Here is a 23,176-nt window from a genome sequence, read left to right on the forward strand (position 1 = left end):
GAGTGTAGCTGAGGCAGTGTCATCAACAGATGTTGAAGATAATGTGTCTGGTGCCGATGAAGTGCAAGACTTGCTGCCAGAAATGAGGAAAGAAGAGGAGAAAGAGGAGCACTTTAGGAGGAGGAGGCTACATGCTAACCCTGGAATAGGGTCAAGGAAGCTTAGGGTCTTAAGGAGAAGGCAAGTGAAGATTGAGGCGGAAGCATGGGAAATGGCAACGAAAGAATATAAGGAGCTTTTGAAGGATATGTGTGAGCATAAGTTGGCTCCTAATTTGCCATATATGAAGAGTTTGTTCCTTTGTTGGTTTGAGCCTTTTACAGATGCAATTGCGAAAGAGCAGGAGTTGATTAGAACGGGGAAGAGTAGGCAGGGTTATGCTCCGTATTTTGATCTGTTGCCAGCTGACAAGATGTCTGTTATTGCAATGCATCAACTCGCAGCAATGGTAATGACAGGTGGGGAACATGGATGTGCAAGAGTTGTGACTGCTGCTTGTATGATTGGTGATGCAATTGAGCAGGAGGTAAGTAAGTTTTAATGTTTTATTTGCTTATTTTTACTTGCGGTTCAATAAAAATATTGAAAGATAAGGGAAAACATAAAGTTTCTTAAATTTACTTTTAGACAACCTTCATCTGAGGTGATGAACTAGGAAGAAAGATGAAAGTTACTATGTACAATTATGAGATAAAAATATGGAGCTAGTAGTGCCTGGAAAATTAGATTTTGAAGTTACGTCCCGTAAAGTTTTGTCGAATGTTGAATGGGGTTTTTCTGGATTTCTTTTTTATATATCTATAGTTTTTACTTTCAGTCCAAGTTCTTCTTCTGTTCATGGTTCCAGGGAGGACACTAAATGTAGGTACGAAAAACAATGTGTAGTGTAAGATCCTTTAGATGCTAAGTTTTTACAATTTTTTCATTATGTGTTAAACTTTTCATATCATGGGCCTTATTAGGCTGAATATTCTATTACGCGTTTCTTGTTTGAGCTACAATTTCTTCAAAGCATGGGCATGGTGGACTCATAAGAGTGACATTCAACTTTCCTTTGTCTGAGCTCATCTCATGTTTCGACATTGTTTCACTATGGATTTATACTTTTGCATTTCCCTGTTGGAGACAGCAATTATCTTTATCATTTCAATTATGTGTGTTCTTGTTTGTGCCTTTGTTTTGTAAGTTGTTTAAGTTTTTCTGTTAGTTTAGACTTTAAAGGCACGCGTGACACTTTGCTCTACTGTCTCTTCTGACTATGAGAGGTGCTTCCTCTTTTATTTTCCTTTTTTTATAGAAAAAAAGAACTATACAATGAAGAGATATTTAGGTCTACTATTCTTAATCCATTTTTTGGACCTCCTAACTCTTCAGTCTTGTTCTCTTTCTTTGAACCGAGGACTGAATCTGTAACAGTTTCTGTGATGAAACAGATTAGAATACACAATATCTTGGAGAAAACAAGGAAGAAAAAGGAAAAGGCTAATGATAGCAAGAATGGTGTAGAAGGTGAATCCCCTGCTGTCATGAAGGAACAAGAAAACCTAAGAAAAAAGGTTACTGATTTGATTAAAAAACAAAAGCTGCCAGCTGTGAGGAAGATTGTGAAGGCGAAGGATGATTCAAAACCATGGAATGCAGATGCTAGGGCTAAGGTTTGTGTGCTTGTAATCATGGATAAAGGCTAATTTTCTTGAACAATTGTATCGTGTACGAATTTGATTTCTGTCCTTGCACTTTGCAGGTTGGAAGCCGTCTAATTGAATTGCTGTTACAAACAGCTTATATACAGCCTCCCTGTGATCAGTTAGCTGATAGTCCATCTGAACCTCGACCTGCATTTGTACATGCATTCAGAACTGTTTCATATGAAAATAAGTATGGAGTCATTCTTTAATTGACTCGATGAACTCAATTTATCTTTTCTTCCATGTAATTGCTTCTAACTGATGCACAATGGCTTTTTCTTAAATAGGAAGGGCGCGAAAAAATATGGTGTTATTCAATGTGACCCACTAGTCCTCAAAGGCCTAGAGAAAACTGTGAGTAACCCTGTCATATTTTGTTCTTCTAGTGATAACTAGTTTTCATATTTTATCATCCTTTATGACATGAACTTGTGTCGGGATGCAATATACTTTCAAAGCAGATAGGTTAGTTTCTAGATTTTAGAGCTGAAACAGATAAGATTTGTAGGCAATTTCCATGGTGCCTCTTAAGGTGCAGATGTTTGTCTTGTCTTTCATTCTTTTTTCTTGCACAAGAAGTCATAAAAATGTTGTCTCTCCAAACAGGCTAGGCACATGGTGATTCCTTATATGCCAATGTTGGTGCCACCACTTAGATGGAGAGGGTATGTTAACTTGTTTTATATTTACAGTTTTTCCACGATTGTCTTGTTTTAATTTTATATTTTTTAGTTGGATATATTCCATGTTCAGAAATATTAACATAGTGTTTTGGTTACTTCTGCTTGATGCCTGGAGCTGTTTTCAATTTTCATGTCAAGTTAAATGCTTAAAATGGTATAATAGATGAAGGGATGAATCTCTGATTATAAAGCCTGGAATTCCAATCCCAATTTCAGTTAATTGAAATTAACATTTCAGCATGTTTCAAGGCTCTGCCTCTCCATTTCTGTAACCTGCATTGGAAGGGAAACTAATTGTCTTGCAGGTGTTTATTGAAAACATGGTGAATGTGAGATATGAGATGGAAGGTTTTGTCTAGGATTCTCAACAAAACAGAGAACACTGTCTTTAAACATTGAAGAGCATTTGCTAATCACAACCATGTCTAATACGGGAAAATTAACATTATTGCCACAGGCAGGAGAATTTAGGGATTGCTATGGAATTCTTATAATGGTTTTGATGTTAAAGGGAGAGGTATACTTCATGGAAAAGAATGATTGGTAGTTAGAGATAAAATATAGTGAAAGAAAAAGTGTTAGGTTTTCTACAAGGATGCTGTGGTGGATTATTTTAGCGCAAGAAAAGATAAGAGTATCGAATTGTTGTTTTCATGTGAAGTCAGACACGTAGTTAATTTAGGATTAGGATAGTACATAGAGAACTTGATTGAAGTAGTTTAGTTTCTTTAGGTGATGATTCATATATAGGTATTTATTTCAAATTTCAAATGTGCCAGAAGCGCAAGGAGACAACAGATGATTACTTGGGAGAAATGGCACAGACGGATCTCTGCTGTCAAACTGAGATTTTTTAACCTTATTGTTTGGCAAGTTAGTTAGGATATGTTTTTCATGGACTTTGGTTAAGTTTTTCATGAATAGGTGATCACAATCCTCATTGGAAAAACTACACATGCTTTGGAATATGAAGAGGCCTCTATGGCAGCTTCTGCCATTCAATAGCCTTTAAATCTGATAAGCTCCCTTGCGCTTTTGGTTGTAAATTGCCCATTAGGACTGAGATTCCTGGACACACTTTCTATCTACAAAAACAAAAGATTTAAACCAGTGATTGAGCATCAGATGAAAACCATTTCATGAATTGGTCTTTGGGAAAGAGCACTTTGTTTACTAGCAAGTTTATTTTTTTGACAACATTATTATTATTATTATTATTAAAGAAATAAAAGACCATGATGTTTTACTATAGATAGATCGAAGCTTAGATATATTTTTGTTTTAGAAAATTGATTTCAATTTAAGACCAATTAAATTGGTTATAATAGATTTTGAAGTTAGAAGGGATCAATTGCTGAACCTAGCTAGCTAGTTGAGGCTAGAAGGGATCAACTAGAATACTTGCCTTATACAAAATTTTATTATAAATTATAATTTCTTAAAAAATAGAATGCTTGACTTGAGAATTCATTACAAAACATGAATCAACTCAATTGTGATGTGTGTGGCCCAACCCCTGCTCTTGACAGGAAGGTGCCTCTGCTGACTGCTGCCCAGTGCGCGTTCGCTATCCCTTTCATTTCTCTTTTTGCTTTTTCTCCTCCGAAACTCCATCTTCTTTACAGTGTAAAAAGTTAACAGTGCTCGCAATAAATGAAAAAAAAAAAATTGCGAGCACTGTTAACTTTTGCTTAGGTTGAAGAAATATTTTTTTATTGTTGATAGAAGAATTGATGCATGTGATATCAAGAATTATATACAAAAATAAATATTAGAATATAATATTGATGTAAAGTGGAGACTAAATCAAGAAAAACTGAAAGATAAATACAATTTTATGTCTTGTAGCCAAAAAATTAACTTTCATCATCTTTCATGCACTTTTGACTAAATTTTTCTTTTGCTTTTTTATGCTGTCCCACTTAGATGATCTCTTATGCTCTTTTATGTGAATTGAAATTAGATTAGATGCTTATAATTGGTTCATCTCATTTTTATTTTTATTTTTTTATTTTTATTTTATTTTTGAAAAGTTGAGATTCTAAACTCAATTTAATATGAACTTTTTTTTTTGTTTTTCGTTAATTAGTTCCAGTTAATAGGGTGGTGGCTAAGTTTATTTATTTTTTAAATAATAATAAGGGAATTTATAATATTTAATATAAGAGTCTTATAGTTAATAGTTTGAAAATGCATTAAAAAATACTTCTCAATTGTGATGTGTGGGGCCAATCCCTGCTCTTGACAGGAAGGTGCCTCTGCTGCCCAATGCGCGTTCGATATCCCTTTCATTGCTTTTTTCGCTTTTTTCTCCACCAAAACTCCATCTTCTTTACAGTGTAAGAAAAAGATCCGTAAGAAAATCATTGGAAACTTACCAGTAGAGTTCTTGACCTAAAGAAACCGGAAACAATTCGAAGCATTGGAATAAAAAGAAAAGAAAAGGGCTTTCGATAAAAAAATAAATTAGAGTGTAACTAATTTTTTTTCAATTGAAGGGTTAACTGAAAAGAAAAATAACTTGAACAAAAATAAAAATAAAAAAAATAATAAGGATAAAATTGAAAAAAATAACACACCGTAAATTTGGATTGAATTGTGAGATTAAAAGTTAATAAAACTTTTTTAAAAGAGTTAAGGGGAAAAATCCAAATAATATAGACCAAATATAAAAAAGGAATATGTGAAAATTCAAAAATTGAAGGACTAAATTGAAAAGAAATAACATTTATACAAAAGGGCAAAAGGAAACAAAAATATAAATTGAGGATCAAATTAAAAAATAATAAAATAAAATAAACTTGGATTGAAGGATCAAATTGAAAAAAAAAATTGTCATAAAAGGGTCAACTAAAAAACTAGAAATAAAAAAAATAAGAACCAAATTCAAAAGTATAATATATTATAAATTGGAATTGAAGAACAAAATTCAAAAGAAATAAAACTTTTATTAAAAGCTCAATGATGAAAATAAAAAATCGAAACAAAAAGAACCAAAACAAAATATAAAAAATAAAAAAAATCAATATGTAATTTTTGGGGGAGCAATAAAAAAAAAACTACTAACAACAAACCTATAATTATTAGTTGTTGACGAGAGGGAAAGAGGTGATCGACTGTAGAGTGGTTGTTGGGGCTGCCGGTATGGGTGGTGGATGTGGCTATTTGGGTTGGTGTGAAGGAGCGGAATTGTTGCAACGATGACAGAGGGGCTAGTTCATCGGTTAAGGTTTCTGACAAGGTGAAGGCGATCAAGAATTGAGGTTTTTGTATTGATAGAAATGCAGAAAAACTCCAATCTTGAAAGTAAAAGAAGAAATCAGTAGTAGGAAGGGAAGCGTTATTGAAAGCTATGGCGGCGGCAATACTAAATTGCATGATCTTGTGTATCTTATTCCTGTTTTAAATTGGAAACTTATAAATCTATAGAAAATTGAAAGGTGCACCAGAAAAGTTGGAAATATCCGTTAAAATCAAAGCTTACGACGACATAAGTTTTAAAGAATTTGATTATTTCAATAAGGCTTTTCTGTTGGCACCTCAAGAATAATCCTAATGATTTGTGTAGCAGAGTGCTTAAAGAGATTCGAATCAATATCCTAAAAAGTTGGATTGGGAAAGCGGTTTCAGATGTTTGAAAATTTGATTTTTAAAAAAAAAAATTTATATATTTTTAAATTGTTTTAACATATTTATATCAAATTTATTTTTAAAAAAATTTTAAAAAAAATTATTTTAATATATTTAAAAAAATAACTGGTATTATATTATCAAGCACCGTTGTTAAAAGGTTTGGGAATTGAAGAAGAAGTGGTGTTTGGGATCGGAGAGGAATTAAAGTTGGGTTGTTTGTGATAAAAATATTAAAGTTGGAGATTCTAAACTCAATTTAATATGATTTTTTTTTTGTTTTTCGTTAATTAGTTCCAGTTCATCGGGTGGTGGCTAAGTTTATTTTTAAAAAAAATCAATGGGAATTTATAATATTTAATGTAAGAGTTTTGTATTTATTAGTTTGAAAATTCATTAAAAAATACTTTTCAACTGTGATGTGTGTGTCCCAACCCCTGCTCTTGACAGGAAGGTGCCTCTGCTGCCCAATACGCGTTCGATATCCCTTTCTTTTCTCTTTTTGCTTTTCTCCACCGAAAGTCCCATCTTCTTTACAGTGTAAACTTACCGGTACGAGTTCTTGACCTCAAGGAACCGTAAAAAATTCGAAGTCATTGGGCTTGGCTGGATCTTGTGCCTCTTTAGCCAACACTTAACACACGGTTTGTTTCGTCTAGATTCGTGAAATACTCGTAGAAATTTGGTGTTATCTGATTTCTAAGTAGAATTATACATGTTCCAGCTTGAAATTGCTATTTGGTAGATTTAATTGCCTAATTTCTTGATCTTACCTTCTGTTTCGTGTTTGATCACAGGAGCAGGCCTTACAAAAAATAGCGTGGAAAGCAATTGCTGAACCACGTTAGCTAGTTGAGGCTAGAAGGATCGGTACTAATTTATCGCTATAGGAATTTTCATGGCTTCCAGCAGCGAGCAAGGGATAACCTCATCTTCATCTTCTTCTCCTCCACTATATATGTATGATGTGTTCCTTAGTTTTAAAGGCAAAGACACGCGGAACAACTTTACTAGTCATCTATATTCTAATCTGGCACAGAGAGGCATCGATGTGTACATGGATGATAGGGAGCTCGAGAGAGGAAAGACCATCGAACCTGCTCTCTGGAAGGCCATCGAAGAATCAAGGTTTTCTGTCATTATATTTTCAAGAGATTACGCTTCTTCACCATGGTGCTTGGATGAACTTGTCAAGATTGTTCAGTGCATGAAAGAGATGGGCCACACTGTTCTGCCAGTTTTTTATGATGTGGATCCCTCGGAGGTAGCCGAGCAGAAAGGGCAATATGAGAAAGCCTTCGGTGAGCATGAACAAAATTTCAAGGAAAACTTGGAGAAGGTCCGGAACTGGAAAGATTGTCTCTCTACGGTGGCTAATCTATCTGGCTGGGACGTGCGAGATAGGTACATCATCTATCTACTTCTTTTTTGAATGTTTTGTTCACACTAGAAAACTTATTTTTCAATTTATTATATTTTTTTCTAGCAAATCAATTAGCAAATGCTTTAGTGTTCTTTGAGTTTTGTTAATCAAAAGATGGTAAATAATATTCAATGAATGAAAAAATTGTGGATTTGTTGACGAAACACTTGGTAGTAAATGTATATTTTTTTTCATATGCATGATTTTTTTTAATTTAACTTTTATGAAGTATTGATCTTATGTGATCAAGCATTCTAATTTTACATAAAATTTCTTTCTTTTCTTAGGTTTTTCTTTATATTTTGAAAATAAAAAAAATATTAGATAGAAAAATGAAAATGTAAAAAAAAAAAAACTTGAAAAACAAATCTAGCATGAACAAATAAAAAGTTAGCATAAAAAAATAAAAATTGTGAAGAAATGACAACATATTCATCATAAGAAATAAAACATTGACTAAAGTTTTTGATATATTGGTTTTCGCTTTTCAAAATAAAATAAAAATATTTTCCATTATGAATTAAAAAATTCCAACTATTTATAAATAAAAGAGAATTTTATTTATAATTTTGTTTTTATCTTTTGTTAAAAATTTTTATTTTTATTTTTTTCTTTTTAATTTGGAATTAAAATTTGATAGGTGTCTTTTTGTTTTTTAAAATATAAAATTAATGTAAAATTAATGAGGAAGCTTTCGTTGAGCATGATCAAAATTTCAAGGAAAACTTGGAGAAGGTCCAGATCTGGAAAGATTGTCTCTCTACTGTGACCAATCTATCAGGCTGGGACGTACGGAATAGGTAAATCATCTATCTACTTATTCTTATTCTCAAATCCTCCCTGGATTGTTTCAATGATGATCATAGCTTCTTCTTTTTTTCATGGTTTTTCAATTTAAACATGTGATTAAATATCGAAATAAATCACAATACAACAAGAATTTCAAAACTAATTCTTGAGTAAATAATTATTAGTATATATTTTTTATTCATTAAATAGCATTTTAACGACCCTTTTGTCTATGATCAACCTAATTTTTCTTTAATTTTGACTTTTAAAAATAAAAGAGCACGTCGCAAATCTCAATCGTGACAATTTTTTATAAAATAAAAATTGAAAACAAATTAAAAAAATTCTTGAACTTTTTACTAATTTCTATTATTTAATAGATCGAATAATAAAATTTCAATTATCTAAATTGAATTTATTGAGGCATCTTTAGAAAAGTCAATATTACAAAGACATTTTTAGTATCATTAGAATATTTTTTCCTGATTGTATTATAGAATAATAAAGGATAACTTTATCGATTGTATTAACAAAAAATTAAAATCCTTGAGAAATGTCTCTGATTTACTAATGGATTGTAACAATGAATTTACTAATTTTTCATTCTAAAAAAAAATAAACTACTTAGGGATAACAGGGTGTTTTTATAAGGGCCAATAGTTATTATAGAATTGATAGGGGTAGTTAGGTTTTTTTTATTTTTTACGGTATAATTACTTAGTTGCTTTTAAAAGCAAAAATAAATAAATTAGTTATATGGGCTTTTTAAAGATTTTTCACTTTTGGTGCAATAAAATAACTTTATTTTCTTTAAAATTAAAAATACTTACCTTGTCTTCAAGGGCTTATTCATGCTTTTGTTTTTTTGTTATATATAAAAAAAGAAAAGTGGTTGGCTTGTTTGTAGAACACGCAAGCAAGTTGTTTTGCCTTATGTAAGCAGTAGGGGTGAACAAAAAAACTAAAAACGTGATTAAACCAAGAAAATTAGAAAACAAAAATAACTAAAAAAAACCGAACCGTAAAAAAAAACCGATTAAAATTTTTAAAAAAATTGATCGGTTCGGTTTTGATTTTTTAAGCCTGAAATCGAAAAAACCAAACCGAATCGAACGCAAACCGAAAAAAACTGAAAAAAACCGTACCAAACCAGAGAAATTTTGATTTGGTTACTTTTTTTTGATAAAAATCGAACCGAACCGAACCGAAAATTATCACCTCTAGTAAGCAGTACGAGCAATGGCTTATGACACCCAAAAAAGGCCATCATTGATGTTTATTGATTCACCACGACATGACCTACCTCCCTTGGTGGCATGTGTGGAGTAATTATTTCTGGTTTGGCACCAAATAACTTTCTTTTCTTTTCTTTTGTCTTTATCCTCGAATTCCACACCCGACCTTCTAAACTTGTATAGTCACCCTTCAATTTGGTTTTTTTTTTTTTTTTTTTTTCATATTTGGTCTATTTTCTTTCAATTGATATTTTTTTTATTGGAATTATTTTTTAGAATTGAAATTTGTTTTGAACTTTATACTTTTTAATTTTTTTTAAACTATTAGATTTGATTCTTATTCTTTTGATTACTAATTCTTTTATGTGAGATTATTTTTCAAATTTTTTTTGGCGATTTCATCCTTCATTTTTTATTCTTATGTTTTTTTACCATGGCAAGTTTTTAACGGATTGAGAATTGGGGACACGTTTAGGAGATTTGTCTAGATTTTTTTTTTTTAACTCATGTTTTTTTTTTCAATATTTAATTTAATTAGAGACTAGGCTCTATTAATTTTTTTATTTTCTTTCTATAAGATTTTTAAAATATTTTAAAAATAATCGGGGTTATCTTAAGTCTTTTTATTTCTTGCTATTTTTTTAAAAATCCTTTTTTTTTAATTGAATATATTTTTTTATGTTTAGCTTTTAATATTTGGTTTATTGAAATTGGGCTCTATTTTATTTTGATATGGGTTCCATGGAGTTTTCACGGATTTGTGCTTCAATTGCGAGTTTTACAAGTTAACCATAGTTACTCTAGTTAGATCTAGTGTGTTGTCGTCACAATTAGATTTTTAAATAAATATATCATCCAATATATTATTATCTTAATATTTTAAAATTGTTTTTCTAGCATGTATTGAATTTTTTACTTTCAAATACTATTATATTTTTTAAGGGTTAGAAAAAATAATCCAACCCTTGAGGCCAAAAATCTAGTTAATGAACTACACATTAAAGTGAAGTTTTCAACAAGTGGCAACATATCATTAATATTTATGGTATGACATATAAGCTACATGAATTTTTTCCCATGAAAAAAATCATTTCTCAAAATACTATAGGTGGGAAAAAACTTTTCAAACTAGCACGGTTTCATCAATTGCATAGGTCTCACATACGCAACTTCACACATGCAGGTCTCACATGTCAAAAAAATCTTCCTTTCTTTTTTTGTTGGGTTGGTCCCTTGGTTTTTATATTAATGAAATGATCATTATATTGAAATGAAATTTAAGATTGTATAAAAATTGAAAGACCAAATAAAAGATTAAATAAAGAAGAAAGAGGAAGAAATGGGTTGTGAAAATTTGAGTTGTGAGAGGCATATGTGATATCAGTGCATGTCAAGGTGCGTGGATTGGATTTGCGCAACCACTTAAACTATGTTAGTCTGAGAAATTTTTTAGGACTATGCTAATATGGGAAAAAACTTAAAAATTAATAAATTTAAAGCTATTTTTTAAAAGTTAATTATGCAAGATAATTGAAATTTTTGTTAAAAATAATTATAAAAATAACTTAGTTGTCGTCAAAAAATATGATAGAATTCCATTTGTTTTTTGGTTTGTTAAAACCAAACTTAATGGATATTTTATTTCCTAGCTTTTGTTCTTGTGTCCATGCTTCTTTAGTAACTGTGTGATTATATAGGCAATAAGATAGCTATTGTTAGGATCATTCTTAGCATCTATACAATCCTAGTTCCTTTATCAGTTTATTCTTTCCTTTTCCTCTCTGTTCTTTCTCAAAGGTTGGTGTATTAATTTCCGGCTAACAACCATACATTTTCGAGCTAAAATATGCTAATGTTTATTTTCCCATAATCACTATCTGCTTTGATTTCTACACACTGCATGATTAATGTTTTGCACCCTCCTATGCAGGAATGAGTTGGAATCAATTACAATAATTTCTGAATACATATCGGACAAACTAAGCATCACTCTGCCAACAACTAGCAAAAAGTTAGTTGGAATAGATTCTCGTCTAGAGGTATTAAATGACTATATATGTGAAGATGTAGGCAAATCAATCTTTATAGGGATCTGTGGAATGGGTGGCATAGGTAAGACGACTGTTGCAAGGGTGGTATATGATAGGATTCGTTGGCAATTTGAAGGCAGCTGCTTCTTAGCAAATGTCAGAGAAGTTTTTGCTGAGAAAGATGGACGACGTCGTTTGCAGGAACAACTTCTTTCTGAAATCTTAATGCAACGTGCTTTTGTAGGGGATTCTTCTAGAGGGATTGAGATGATAAAGCGGAGGTTACGACTTAAAAAGATTCTTCTTATCCTTGATGATGTAGATGACAAAGAACAATTAGAATTCTTGGCTGAGGAGCCTGGATGGTTTGGTCTAGGGAGCAGAATTATCATAACAAGCAGAGATACAAATGTGTTAACTAGAAATGATGATACTAAAATTTATGAGGCTAAGAAATTGAATGATGATGATGCTCTTATGTTATTTAGCCAGAAAGCTTTCAAAAATGACCAGCCTGATAAAGATTTCGTAGAACTATCCAATAAAGTTGTGGGTTATGCTAACGGCCTTCCACTGGCTCTTGAAGTTATAGGTTCGTTTTTGCATGGAAGAAGTATCCCTGAATGGAGAGGAGCAATTAATAGAATGAATGAGATTCCTGAAGTCAAAATCATGCATGTGCTTCGTATTAGTTTTGATGGTCTCCATGAATCAGATCAGAAAATATTTTTAGACATTGCATGTTTCCTGAAGGGGTTTAAAAAAGATCGAATAACAAGGATACTTGACAGCTGTGGATTCAATGCAGGTATTGGAATACCAGTTCTTATTGAGAGATCTCTCATAAGTGTCTATGGGGATCAAGTCTGGATGCATAATTTATTACAGATAATGGGTAAGGAAATTGTTCGTTGTGAAGACCCTAAAGAGCCTGGAAAGCGCAGTAGATTGTGGACATACGAGGATGTCTGCCTTGCACTGATGGACAACACAGTGAGTAGCTGATAGAGAACACTATCCATAAGATTTCATAAAGTTTATTTTAATTTATGCTCCATCTCTACTTTGTATTTTTTTTTACTTGTATTCCGTTTTTGTTGACAGGGAAAAGAAAAAATAGAAGCCATTTTCTTGGACTTGCCTGGAATAAAAGAGGCACAATGGAACATGAAAGCCTTCTCTAAAATAAGCAAACTAAGATTGCTCAAAATCAACAACGTGCAGCTTTCTAAAGGACCTGAAGATCTTTCCAATAAGTTAGGATTTCTGGAATGGCATTCTTACCCTTCAAAATCATTGCCAGCTAGTTTACAGGTGGATGAGCTAGTTGAACTTCACATGGCTAACAGTAGTCTTGAGCAATTATGGTATGGGTGTAAGGTGAGATTAACTAATTTAAGGGCCTTTGTATTTCTTTTTATCGTTTTCCTATATATGTATGATAGAAGTATCCATATTTCTTCTCCTTGTTTGATTGCAGAGTGCAGTTAATTTGAAAATCATCAATCTCAGCAAATCACTACACTTGACCAAGACTCCAGATTTTACTGGAATTCCAAATCTCGAGAGTCTGATTCTTGAAGGTTGTACAAGTTTGTTTGAGGTCCATCCATCACTCGGATATCACAAGAAGCTTCAATATGTGAATCTTATGGATTGCGAAAGTATTAGGATTCTTCCAAGCAACCTTGAAATGGAATCACTTAAAGTTTGCATTCTTGATGGATGCTCAAAACTTGAGAAGTTTCCAGATATAGTAGGAAACATGAACTGTTTGATGGTGCTTCATTTGGATGGGACAGGTATTGAAGAACTGTCTTCATCAATTCATCATTTGATTGGCTTAGAAGTATTGAGCATGAAAACCTGTAAGAACCTTAAAAGCATTCCGAGTAGCATAGGTTGCTTGAAATCCCTTAAAAAACTTGATTTGTTTGGCTGCTCTGAACTTGAAAATATACCAGAGAATTTGGGAAAAGTTGAAAGTTTGGAGGAGTTTGATGCAAGTAGAACTTCAATAAAACAACTGCCAGCATCCATTTTTCTTTTAAAGAATCTTAAAGTATTATCTTTTGATGGATGCAAAAGAATAGCTGAGAGTCTCACGGATCAAAGGTTGCCTTCTTTGTCGGGTCTGTGTTCTTTAGAAGTACTGGATTTATGTGCTTGCAATCTAAGAGAAGGGGCACTTCCTGAAGATATTGGCTGCTTATCTTCATTGAAGTCTTTAGATCTGAGCCGGAATAACTTTGTTAGCCTGCCTAGGAGCATAAATCAGCTTTCTGGACTTGAAATGCTTGCCTTGGAGGATTGCACGATGCTTGAATCATTGCCTGAGGTTTCATCTAGAGTTCTAACGGTATATTTGAATGGTTGTATAAGCCTAAAAGAAATTCCAGATCCGATACAGCTAAACAGTTCCAGAAGATCAGAGTTCATATGTCTTAACTGCTGGGAATTGTACAATCATAATGGCCAAGATAGCATGGGGTTGATGATGCTTCAAAGATACCTCAAGGTGTTCTCTTAATCATACCCCAACCTTTTTGTATCTCTCTCCCTCTCCCTCTCCCTCTATCTATCTAACATTTTGGTTCTTCATGGTACAGGGTTTGTCTAATCCAAGACCTGGATTTGGTATCGTTGTTCCAGGAAATGAAATTCCAGGCTGGTTTAACTATCAAAGTAAGAGATCTTCAATTAGTGTGCAATTGCCTAGTTGTAGCATGGGGTTTGTTGCGTGTGTTGCATTCAGTGCAAATGCTGAAAGTCCTTCTCTTTTTTGTCATTTTAAAGTCAATGGAAGAGAGAATTATCCTACGCCGATGTGTATTAGTTGTAACTATATCAAAGTTCTGTCAAATCATATTTGGCTATTCTATCTATCTTTTGATCATCTTAAAGAGCTTAAAGAATGGAAGCATGAATCCTTTAGCAACATTGAGTTGACATTTCATTCTTTCCAGCCAGGAGTAAAGTTGAAGAATTGTGGTGTCTGTTTATTATCTTCTGTATATATTAGACCACGACCATCTTCTGCCCATTTTATTGTTGCAAGTAAAGAAGCAGCTTCTTCATTTAAAACTTTTTTAGTTTTGTCTTCGTCGTACCATCAATGGAAGGCCATTGTTTTCCCTGGCATCAAAGTTGAAGATCGAGCCCAGAGATTCATTGTCCCAATCGGGAAGGAACCAGAGAAAGTAATGGCAGTTAGATCAAGACTTTTTGAGGCCATTGAAGAATCAGGACTGTCAATTATTATATTTGCAAGAGATTGTGCTTCTTTACCTTGGTGCTTTGAAGAACTTGTCAAGATTGTCGGATTCGTGGATGAGATGAGAACGAACATTGTGTTTCCAGTTTCTTGTGATGTTGAAGAATCAAAGATAGATGATCAAACAGAGAGTTACACAATTGTCTTTGATAAGATTGGAAAAAATCTTAGGGAAAACGAGGAGAAGGTACAAAGATGGCTGGATATTCTCAGTGAAGTTGAGATTTCATCTGGATCCGAAAGGTAATAATTACTTCTTCTTTTGTGTGTGTGTAGCTCGACTTATCAACCACTTCTAGTAAATGAAACTGGGAATGCTGAAATATTGACTTTCAAAACTTAATATTATTTTTTTTAGGTTTGTTATTTTTGCATGGGAAAAACATCGTGCAACGTTCAGTACATAAGTTTTTTTTTCCAAGGTAGATTATGAATTTAAGAAAAATTAATATTAAACTCAGTTGAGTTTATGGTCTGGATTAAACCAATATGTTTTACTGTGGATGATATTATTTCCTTTATTTTTTTTAGGTTTGTTATAAATTCAAAGGGAGAAAAATATTGAACCGATTGAGGTTTTTATTTAAAGATTGATTTTTTTATAGTGTTGTGCATTTTTAATTTTTGAATATTTTTTTAAAATTGAATATAAATTTAAGAGAAAAAAAATTATTGAACTTTGTTGAATTCATGGTCCGGGTCACATATTAATTTTTTTTTAAAAGTTTAAGGAAAAAAGTATTGAACCTAGTTGAGTTCATGAACTGAGGTGCGGGTTTAACGAGTTAAGTCACAATAACCGGACAATTATTTTTTTTTCTAATGTTGCTTTGTTTTCCTGATATTTTATATATATATATATATATATATATCATTTTTTAGATAATTTTCAATTTATATTTCAATTAATATCACTCATCTGTGATTTGTTTTGTTTATTTAACCTTTTTTTTTAATATAAATTGTTTTTTGATGGTGTTCTATGTATTTGTTTTTAAATGTTGAATATAAATTTAAGAGAGAATAATATAGAGTCCGGTTGAGTTTATGGTTTGGGTCACATGTTTAATTTCTTTTTTGTTAAAAAATGAATACGAATTTAAAGGGAAAACAATATTGAACCCGGTTGAGTTTATGTTTCGGGTCACAGATTTAACGAGTTAAGCCACAACAACAAAACAATGTTTTTTTTTTCTTTTCTCATATTGCTTTTTTTACGGATATTTGTTTTATATATCTTTTTTAAAATATGATTTAAATTTATGTTTCAATTAATATTCCTCATCTGTGATTATTTTTTTGTTTGTTTATTTATTTTTGGATAGATATTGTTTTTTATGGTGTTGTTTGTTTTTAATTTTTTAAAAAACTTATTATGATTCATCAATAATTTTTTTTATCTTTTTGTATAAAAAAACTTTATTTTAAAAAATAAAAAAATATTTTTTTTTAGATAACATAATCTGTACAACAACCTTGCATAATATTTTTTTCTATTTTTTTTATTTAATCAATTTAATACTTGTGTTTTTTTAATATTATTTGATTGAATCAAAAAAATTAATTTTAATAAATAAATTTAAAAACTATACATGTATAAATGTTCCGTTTATTAAACACATTTGAAATTTTAATTTTATTTTTAGCTATCGTTAATATATTATTATTATTATTAATTTACATAGTTATCAATTTTTGATTATATATATGTATGAGCTTTTTAATTTACAGTTTAAATTTTTTTTATGTATAAAATTGCATCGAAAAAACATGCATGCACAACGGTTTTGTAAGAAAAAAAAATATCTGGCATGTAAAAGAGCGTCATCTTATTTTTTTTCACAAACATCTTGCAACAAAAAAAAAAGAGGTTAGTGGGCGTGGGCCGTAACAAAATTCAGCAATTGGACTGGCTTGACTTATTAGTCCCAACACCGCCTGACGTTTACTTCTTCTTTTTTTTCCTTTTATATGATTATTTTTAAATTTATATTTAGATTAACATCCCTTCTTTTTTTATATGTTGTATAGAGATCTTTTTTTGAAATGATTGTTATTTTTCAGTTATACATTTAATTTTTGAGAAAAATTTTATAATTCATTTATAATTTTTTTTTATATAGATGAACTTTATTCTTGAAAATAAAAATTTTTATTTTCAAATAATATTTCTAATATGTGAAGCCTTGCATATTATTTATTTTATTTTATTGTATTCAATCAATTTAATGTGTATGTTTATTTTTATTATCGTTTGATTGAATAAAAAACTTGTTTTAATTAATAAATTTAGTAAATACAATCGCATAAAATATCTTGTCTTTCAAAATTAAATATCCTAATCTACACTTGTTTCTCGATTTTTCCACTTTTATTTTTAGTTATATTTTATAGTTGATTAATAAATTTAGTAAATACAATCGCGTAAATATCTTGTCTTTCAAAATTAAATATCCTAATCTACACTTGTTTCTTGATTTTTTCTACTTTTATTTTTAGTTATAGTTTATAGTTTTTTTTTTTTACTTATTAATGCACATAATTTTTTATTTATTTGATTATATTTATGCATTTTTTTTAATTTTGACTTAGAATTATTTAAATACAAAAACATGTTGAAAAACTATATCTATAAAATTTTTATTAAAATTTCTATTTAACACCCAACAAAACATGTAACATCGATTCAATGTACATTTTTACTATACCTGAGCAGCAGCAAGTGCTCGAGGGAGCTGGAGGAGCAGGTGCTCGAGCTGGAGGAGCAGATGCTCGAGCTGGAGGAGCAGGTGCTCGAGCTGCATGAGCAGGTGTCGGAGGAGCAGCGGCAGGTGCTCCAGCAGCAGGTGCTCTATCTGCAGTGGCGGCAGGAGCAGCACCTCGGTGAGCAGCTGCAGCAGGTGCTCAATAAAGTGAGCCAGCACCCGCGGGGGCAGGTGTTCCAACAGCTGCAGGGGCAGGTGTTGTGGCAGCAGGAGGAGCAGATTCTGCGGAGGTTGCGGCAGCTGGAGCGGCAGGTGCTCCGGCGACCGCGACAGCAACTGCGGCAGGTGCTTCAGCAGCAACAACAGCCCCCTGGGTTTTGGTTAGGAATTTAACTTGCTTTAGCTTGAAGATCTTCGCCAGTTTTTGCTCATGGTTTTGGTTTGGGGTAATTAGATTCACATTTTACTATGTATGGATTTTCTTCTTAAATTTACGATAATCCCATGTTTGTGGATGGAAGGATTGTTTCCATATTAAAACTTTTACATGGCGGAAAGCCCGTGATTTGGAAAATTTCAACCATTATTTTGGAATCGCTAGTCTGTCTATTTTTTTAACTCTGGTTTTGGGTGTATATGTTAGATTTAAATTAAAAACAATATATATTTCTAAAAGATAAAACCAATAATTTCTCATTAATATCAAATTTTTTTTCATCAATTTCATTCAAAATTCTTTGAAATTAATTTTTTATTTATATATAATTAATTTGAAGTATTTTAATATTTCATGTTATAATTAATATTCATGCACAAAAATATTTTTCAACAAAATCTTAACTCATTAATTTAATTTTTGATTAAAATTTAAATATAATAACTACGTTTTTAAAACTAATTTCTCCTAACTATTAAAGAATCAATTCAATTCAATAGTTTAAAGCTGTTAGGTGGGGTCTCAAGATATTATTTATATTATTCTCAAACACTCCTTTCAAGTAGAAGCATTTTAGGTTTAAATTTACATAAAGCCACATTACCTTGTATTTAATTTTTATTAAGTAAATGAGGATGATAAGATTTGAACTCGTAACCGTTTGGTCATCAAGACTTTAATATAATAACAAAAAACAAATTTAACTCGATGGCTTAAACTATTAAGTGAGATTTCAAGATATGATTTATATTATTTTCTAATACCAACATTATACATTTAACATTCAAAATACATGAAAATTGATCTTACATGCGACCGAGCTGTATTCATGCATTCTAATCATTCTAAACAATTCTCACGGTTCTTTATTTTATTTCATCCCCCAAGTTAGCTAGCTGCTGTCAAAACCCTGAAATATTGGAAATTAAAGTTTGCTGGTAGTAATTTTAGGTTATATCTTTGGTGAACATCTTGGATTTAATTTGCCAAATTCTCAGTTATTCTTAAATATTTGTTTTTTGATACAATGAATGAATTAAAGAGTTTTTCAATTTTCCTTCTTTTGAAAATGATTTGTAAATAAGCTGAATGTTTTTTTCTTCTCTATATTTGTGGTTTGATTATTATTATTTCAAAATAAAAAAAACAGAGAAAATATATGGATATATAATTTATGTTTTAGATTTTATATATTTCCTTCTATTTTTTAGTTAAATATATTTTTATTTTTTCACTAAACAAACACAACATACATGTAAATATAATTATGAATACAAAAATATCTTTACTCTAATAAAAAAATTAATTTAGTAACAATTGTTTTTATAAGCCTGACAAATTGTCGCTTTGGTAGGCATGCTTTTCAATAGAATATGAATTTCGGAAGGTATTTTTTTTAGTAATTAATAAACTTCTATAATTTTCTCTTAGATGCACCAACAATTTTTATTATTAATAGCTTTATATTTACAACTATATAAACACATAATTATTAATATATATAATCACTTACTCCAAAAATTGGACTTGCTTCGTTTGTAACTGGTTTGAGACAAAAATAATAAAATTTAATTCTCCATTCCTAATTATGCTCTGCACATTACAAACAATAAAGATTAATAAAATTTATATGCCAAAATTATTTTTCTTTGTTATTTCAAATTGGCCCAACTTTATCTGAAGAATTTATAACTCCAAGCCCTTGGAAACTTTTGAGATTATACAAATGCCCCTTCATGTCCTAGATTCATGGCAACACAAGTAGTGAAAAGAGAGAAACCCCAAAGAAGGTTTATGCAGGGTTTAAGGCGGCCGGTATACTAATACCACAACCGTACCCTCTCTGGGAACTCATTTCCTTTCTCAAATTGCATTCTGGAAAATTTGGAGAAGGTTCAGATCTGGAAAGATTGTCTCTCTACGGTGACCAATCTATCAGGCTGGGACGTACGGAATAGGTAAATCATCTATCAATCTAACATAGCTTATTCTCAAATCCTCCCTGTATTGTTTCAATGATGATCATAGCTTCTTTTTTTTTCAATGATTAATTATCGAAATAATCACAATACAACAAGAGTTTCAAAACTAATTCGAGTAAATAATTATTAGTATATCTTTTTGATTCATTAAATAGCATTTTAATGACCCTTTTGTCTATGATCAACCTAATTTTTTCTTTAGTTTTGACTTTTAAAATAAAAGAGGAATACGTCTCAAATCTCAATCGTCACAATTTTTATAAAATAAAAATTGAAAACAAATTAAAAAAATTCTTGAACTTTTGCTAATTTCTATTATTTAATAAATCGAATAATAAAATTTCAATTATCTAAATTGAATTTATTGAGGCATCTTTAGAAAAAGTCAATATTACAAAGACATTTTTAGTATCATTAGAATATTTTTTTCCTATTGTATTATAGAATAATAAAGATAACTTTATCGATTGTAGTAACAAAAAATTAAAATCCTTGAGAAATGTCTTTGATTTACTAATGGATTGTAACCATGAATTTACTACTTAGGAATAATATGGTCTTTTTATAAGGGCCATTAGTCATTATAGAATTGATAGGGGTAGTTAGGTTTTCTTTTTACAGTATAATTACTTAGTTGCTTTTAAAAGCAAAAATAAATAAATTAGCTATAGGGGTTTTTTTAAGATTTTTCACTTTTCAGGGTGCAATAAAATAACTTTATTTCCTTTTAAAATAAAAATACTTACCTTGTCTTCAAGGGCTTATTCATGCTTTTGTTTTTTTATTTTTTTTTTTTGTGATAAAAAAAGAAGAAAAGTGGTTGGCTTGTTTGTAGAATGCACAAGCAAGTAAGTTGTTTTGCCTTATGTAAGCAGTAGGGGTGAGCAAAAAAACTGAAAAATCGATTAAACCAAGAAAATAAAAAAAAACCCGAAAAAACTGAACTGTGAAAAAAAACCGATTAAAATTTTTAAAAAGCTGATCGGTTTGGTCTAGTTTCGGTTTTTTAAGCCTAGAACCAAAAAAATCAAACCGAATCGAACCCAAACCGAAAAAACTAAGCCAAACCGGAAAAATTTTGATTTGGTTACTTTTTTTTGATAAAAACGAACCGAACCGAAAATTATCACCCCTAATAAGCAGCACGAGCAATGGCTTATGACACCCCAAAAAGACCTTCATTGATATTTATTGATTCACCACGACATGACCTACCTCCCTTTGGTGGTATGTGTGAAGTAATTCTTTTTGGTTTGGCACCAAATGGCTTTATTTTCTTTTCTTTTCTTTTGTCTTTATACTTGAATTCTGCATCCGACCTTCTAAACTTGTATAGTAACCCTTCAATTTGGTTTTTTTTTTTTTTTTTTCATATTTGGTTTTTTTCTTTAAATCGATATTTTTTTATTTGAATTATTTTTTAGAATTGAAATTTGTTTTTAATTTTATACTTTTTAATTTTTTAATTTATTAGATTTGATTCTCATTCTTTTGATTACTATTTATTTTATGTGAGATTATTTTTAATTTTTTGGTGATTTCATCCTTCATTTTTTATTGTTATGTTTTTTTACCTTGGCAACTTTTAAAAATTGATATATATATATATATATTATTTTTTATTTCATACTTTAACATTGAATTAAGCTTTTTTGGTTAAGTCTGAATTTAGTATTTAACGGATTGAGAATTAGGGACATGTTTAGGAGATTTGTCTAGGTTTGTTTTTTTTTTTTAAGCTCATGTTTTTTTTTTTCTAGTTTCATCTTTCAATATTTAATTTAATCAGAGACTAGGCTCTATTAATTTTTTTATATTTCTTTCTATAAGATTTTTAAATAATTTTAAAAAAATAATCATGTTATCTTAAGTCTTTTTATTTCTCGCTATTTTTTTTAAAATCCTTTTTTTTTAATTGAATTTCTTTTTTTTGATGTTTAGCTTTTAATATTTGGTTGATTGAAATTAGGCTCTATTTTATTTTGATATGGGTTCCATGGACTTTTCACGGATTTGAGCTTCGGATCGCGAATTTCACAAGTTAACCATAGTTACTCCAGTTAGATCTACTGTGTTGTCGTCACAATTAATATATTTTAAATAAATATATCATCCAATATATTATTATCTTAATATTTTTAAAAGTGTTTTTCTAGAATGTATTGAATTTTTTACTTTCAAATACTAATATTTTTTTAAAGGTTAGAAAAAAATAATCCACTTGAGGCCAAAAATCTAGTTAAAGATCTACATATCAAAGTAAAGTTTTCAACAACTGGCAACTTATCATTAGTTTTTAAGGTATGACAGATTATAAGCTACATGAATTTTTCCCATGAAAAAAATCATTTCTCAAAATACTATAGGTGGGAAAAAACTTTTCAAACTAGCACGGTTTCATCAATTGCATAGGTCTCACTTAGGCAACTTCACACATGCAGGTCTCACATGTCAAAACAATCTTCTTCTTTTCTTTGTTGGGTTGGTCCCTTGGTTTTTATATTAATGAAATGATCATTACATTGAAATTAATTTTAAGATTGTATAAAAATTGAAAGACCAAATAAAAGATTAAATAGAGAAGAAAGACGAAGAAATGCGTTGTGAAAATTTAAGTTGTGAGAAGCATATGTGATATCAGTGCATGTCAAGGTGTGTGGATTGGATTTGCGCAACCACTTAAACTATGTTAGTTTGAGAAATTTTTAAGGACTATGCTAATATGGGAAAAAACTTAAAAATTAATAAATTTAAAGCTATTTTTTAAAAGTTAATGATGCAAGATAATTGAAATTTTTGTTAAAAATAATTATAAAAATAACTTAGTTGTTGTGAAAAAATATGCTAGAAGTCCATTTGCTTCTTTAGTAACTGTGTGATTCTATAGGCAATAAGATAGCTATTGTTATGATCATGGTTGTTAAAATCGCGTTTTAACTCGTAAAATCGTACAATTTTACGAGTCAAAACATGCATTATGGGTTGAATCGTTGAAAAAATAAAAAATGGATAAAATCAGGTTGAAATCAGGTAAAATCGCAAAAATCAAATGAAATCGCGCAAAATCACGATTTCAGGATCGATTTTGTGATTTTGAAAGAAAGAAGGAACACCCGTGGTCTGGTCTTGGGGTGGGCACCTTTTCTCTTAGAAAGCATGGGGCCCTGTGTCCCTTATGCTGTCTGCTTCCTGCAATGGGCATCCTCCAAGTGTTTCTTCTCCTCTTTTTCTTTTTAAAGCTCTCTTTTCACCTAGGGAGAGGCAAAACTCTCCTGGACAAATGGCAAAAGTGTGGCTGATA

At 30.6% G+C, this 23,176-nt stretch overlaps 2 protein-coding genes across 2 annotated transcripts in view; both read left to right on the top strand.

Moving 5' to 3' along the window:
* Window positions 1-23,176, top strand: part of LOC118053524 (DNA-directed RNA polymerase 2, chloroplastic/mitochondrial-like) — a 63,687-nt gene continuing 40,511 nt past the window's right edge. The window contains exons 1-5 of the mRNA XM_035064806.2: window positions 1-526; window positions 1,434-1,655; window positions 1,745-1,878; window positions 1,976-2,042; window positions 2,295-2,353. Coding sequence (XP_034920697.2) covers window positions 83-526; window positions 1,434-1,655; window positions 1,745-1,878; window positions 1,976-2,042; window positions 2,295-2,353 — 926 coding nt within the window. The 5' untranslated portion in view covers window positions 1-82. The remainder of the gene's footprint in view (window positions 527-1,433; window positions 1,656-1,744; window positions 1,879-1,975; window positions 2,043-2,294; window positions 2,354-23,176) is intronic.
* Window positions 6,496-17,990, top strand: LOC118053520 (TMV resistance protein N-like). Its single transcript, XM_035064802.2, has 7 exons — window positions 6,496-6,645; window positions 6,799-7,405; window positions 11,379-12,471; window positions 12,583-12,858; window positions 12,959-13,996; window positions 14,088-14,995; window positions 17,469-17,990. The coding sequence occupies exons 2-7, from the start codon at window positions 6,900-6,902 to the stop codon at window positions 17,848-17,850; spliced, it is 4,203 nt and encodes a 1,400-aa protein (XP_034920693.1). The 5' UTR covers window positions 6,496-6,645; window positions 6,799-6,899; the 3' UTR covers window positions 17,851-17,990.

Source organism: Populus alba, chromosome 17 (genome assembly GCF_005239225.2).
Source record: "Populus alba chromosome 17, ASM523922v2, whole genome shotgun sequence".
Classification (NCBI taxonomy): domain Eukaryota; kingdom Viridiplantae; phylum Streptophyta; class Magnoliopsida; order Malpighiales; family Salicaceae; genus Populus; species Populus alba.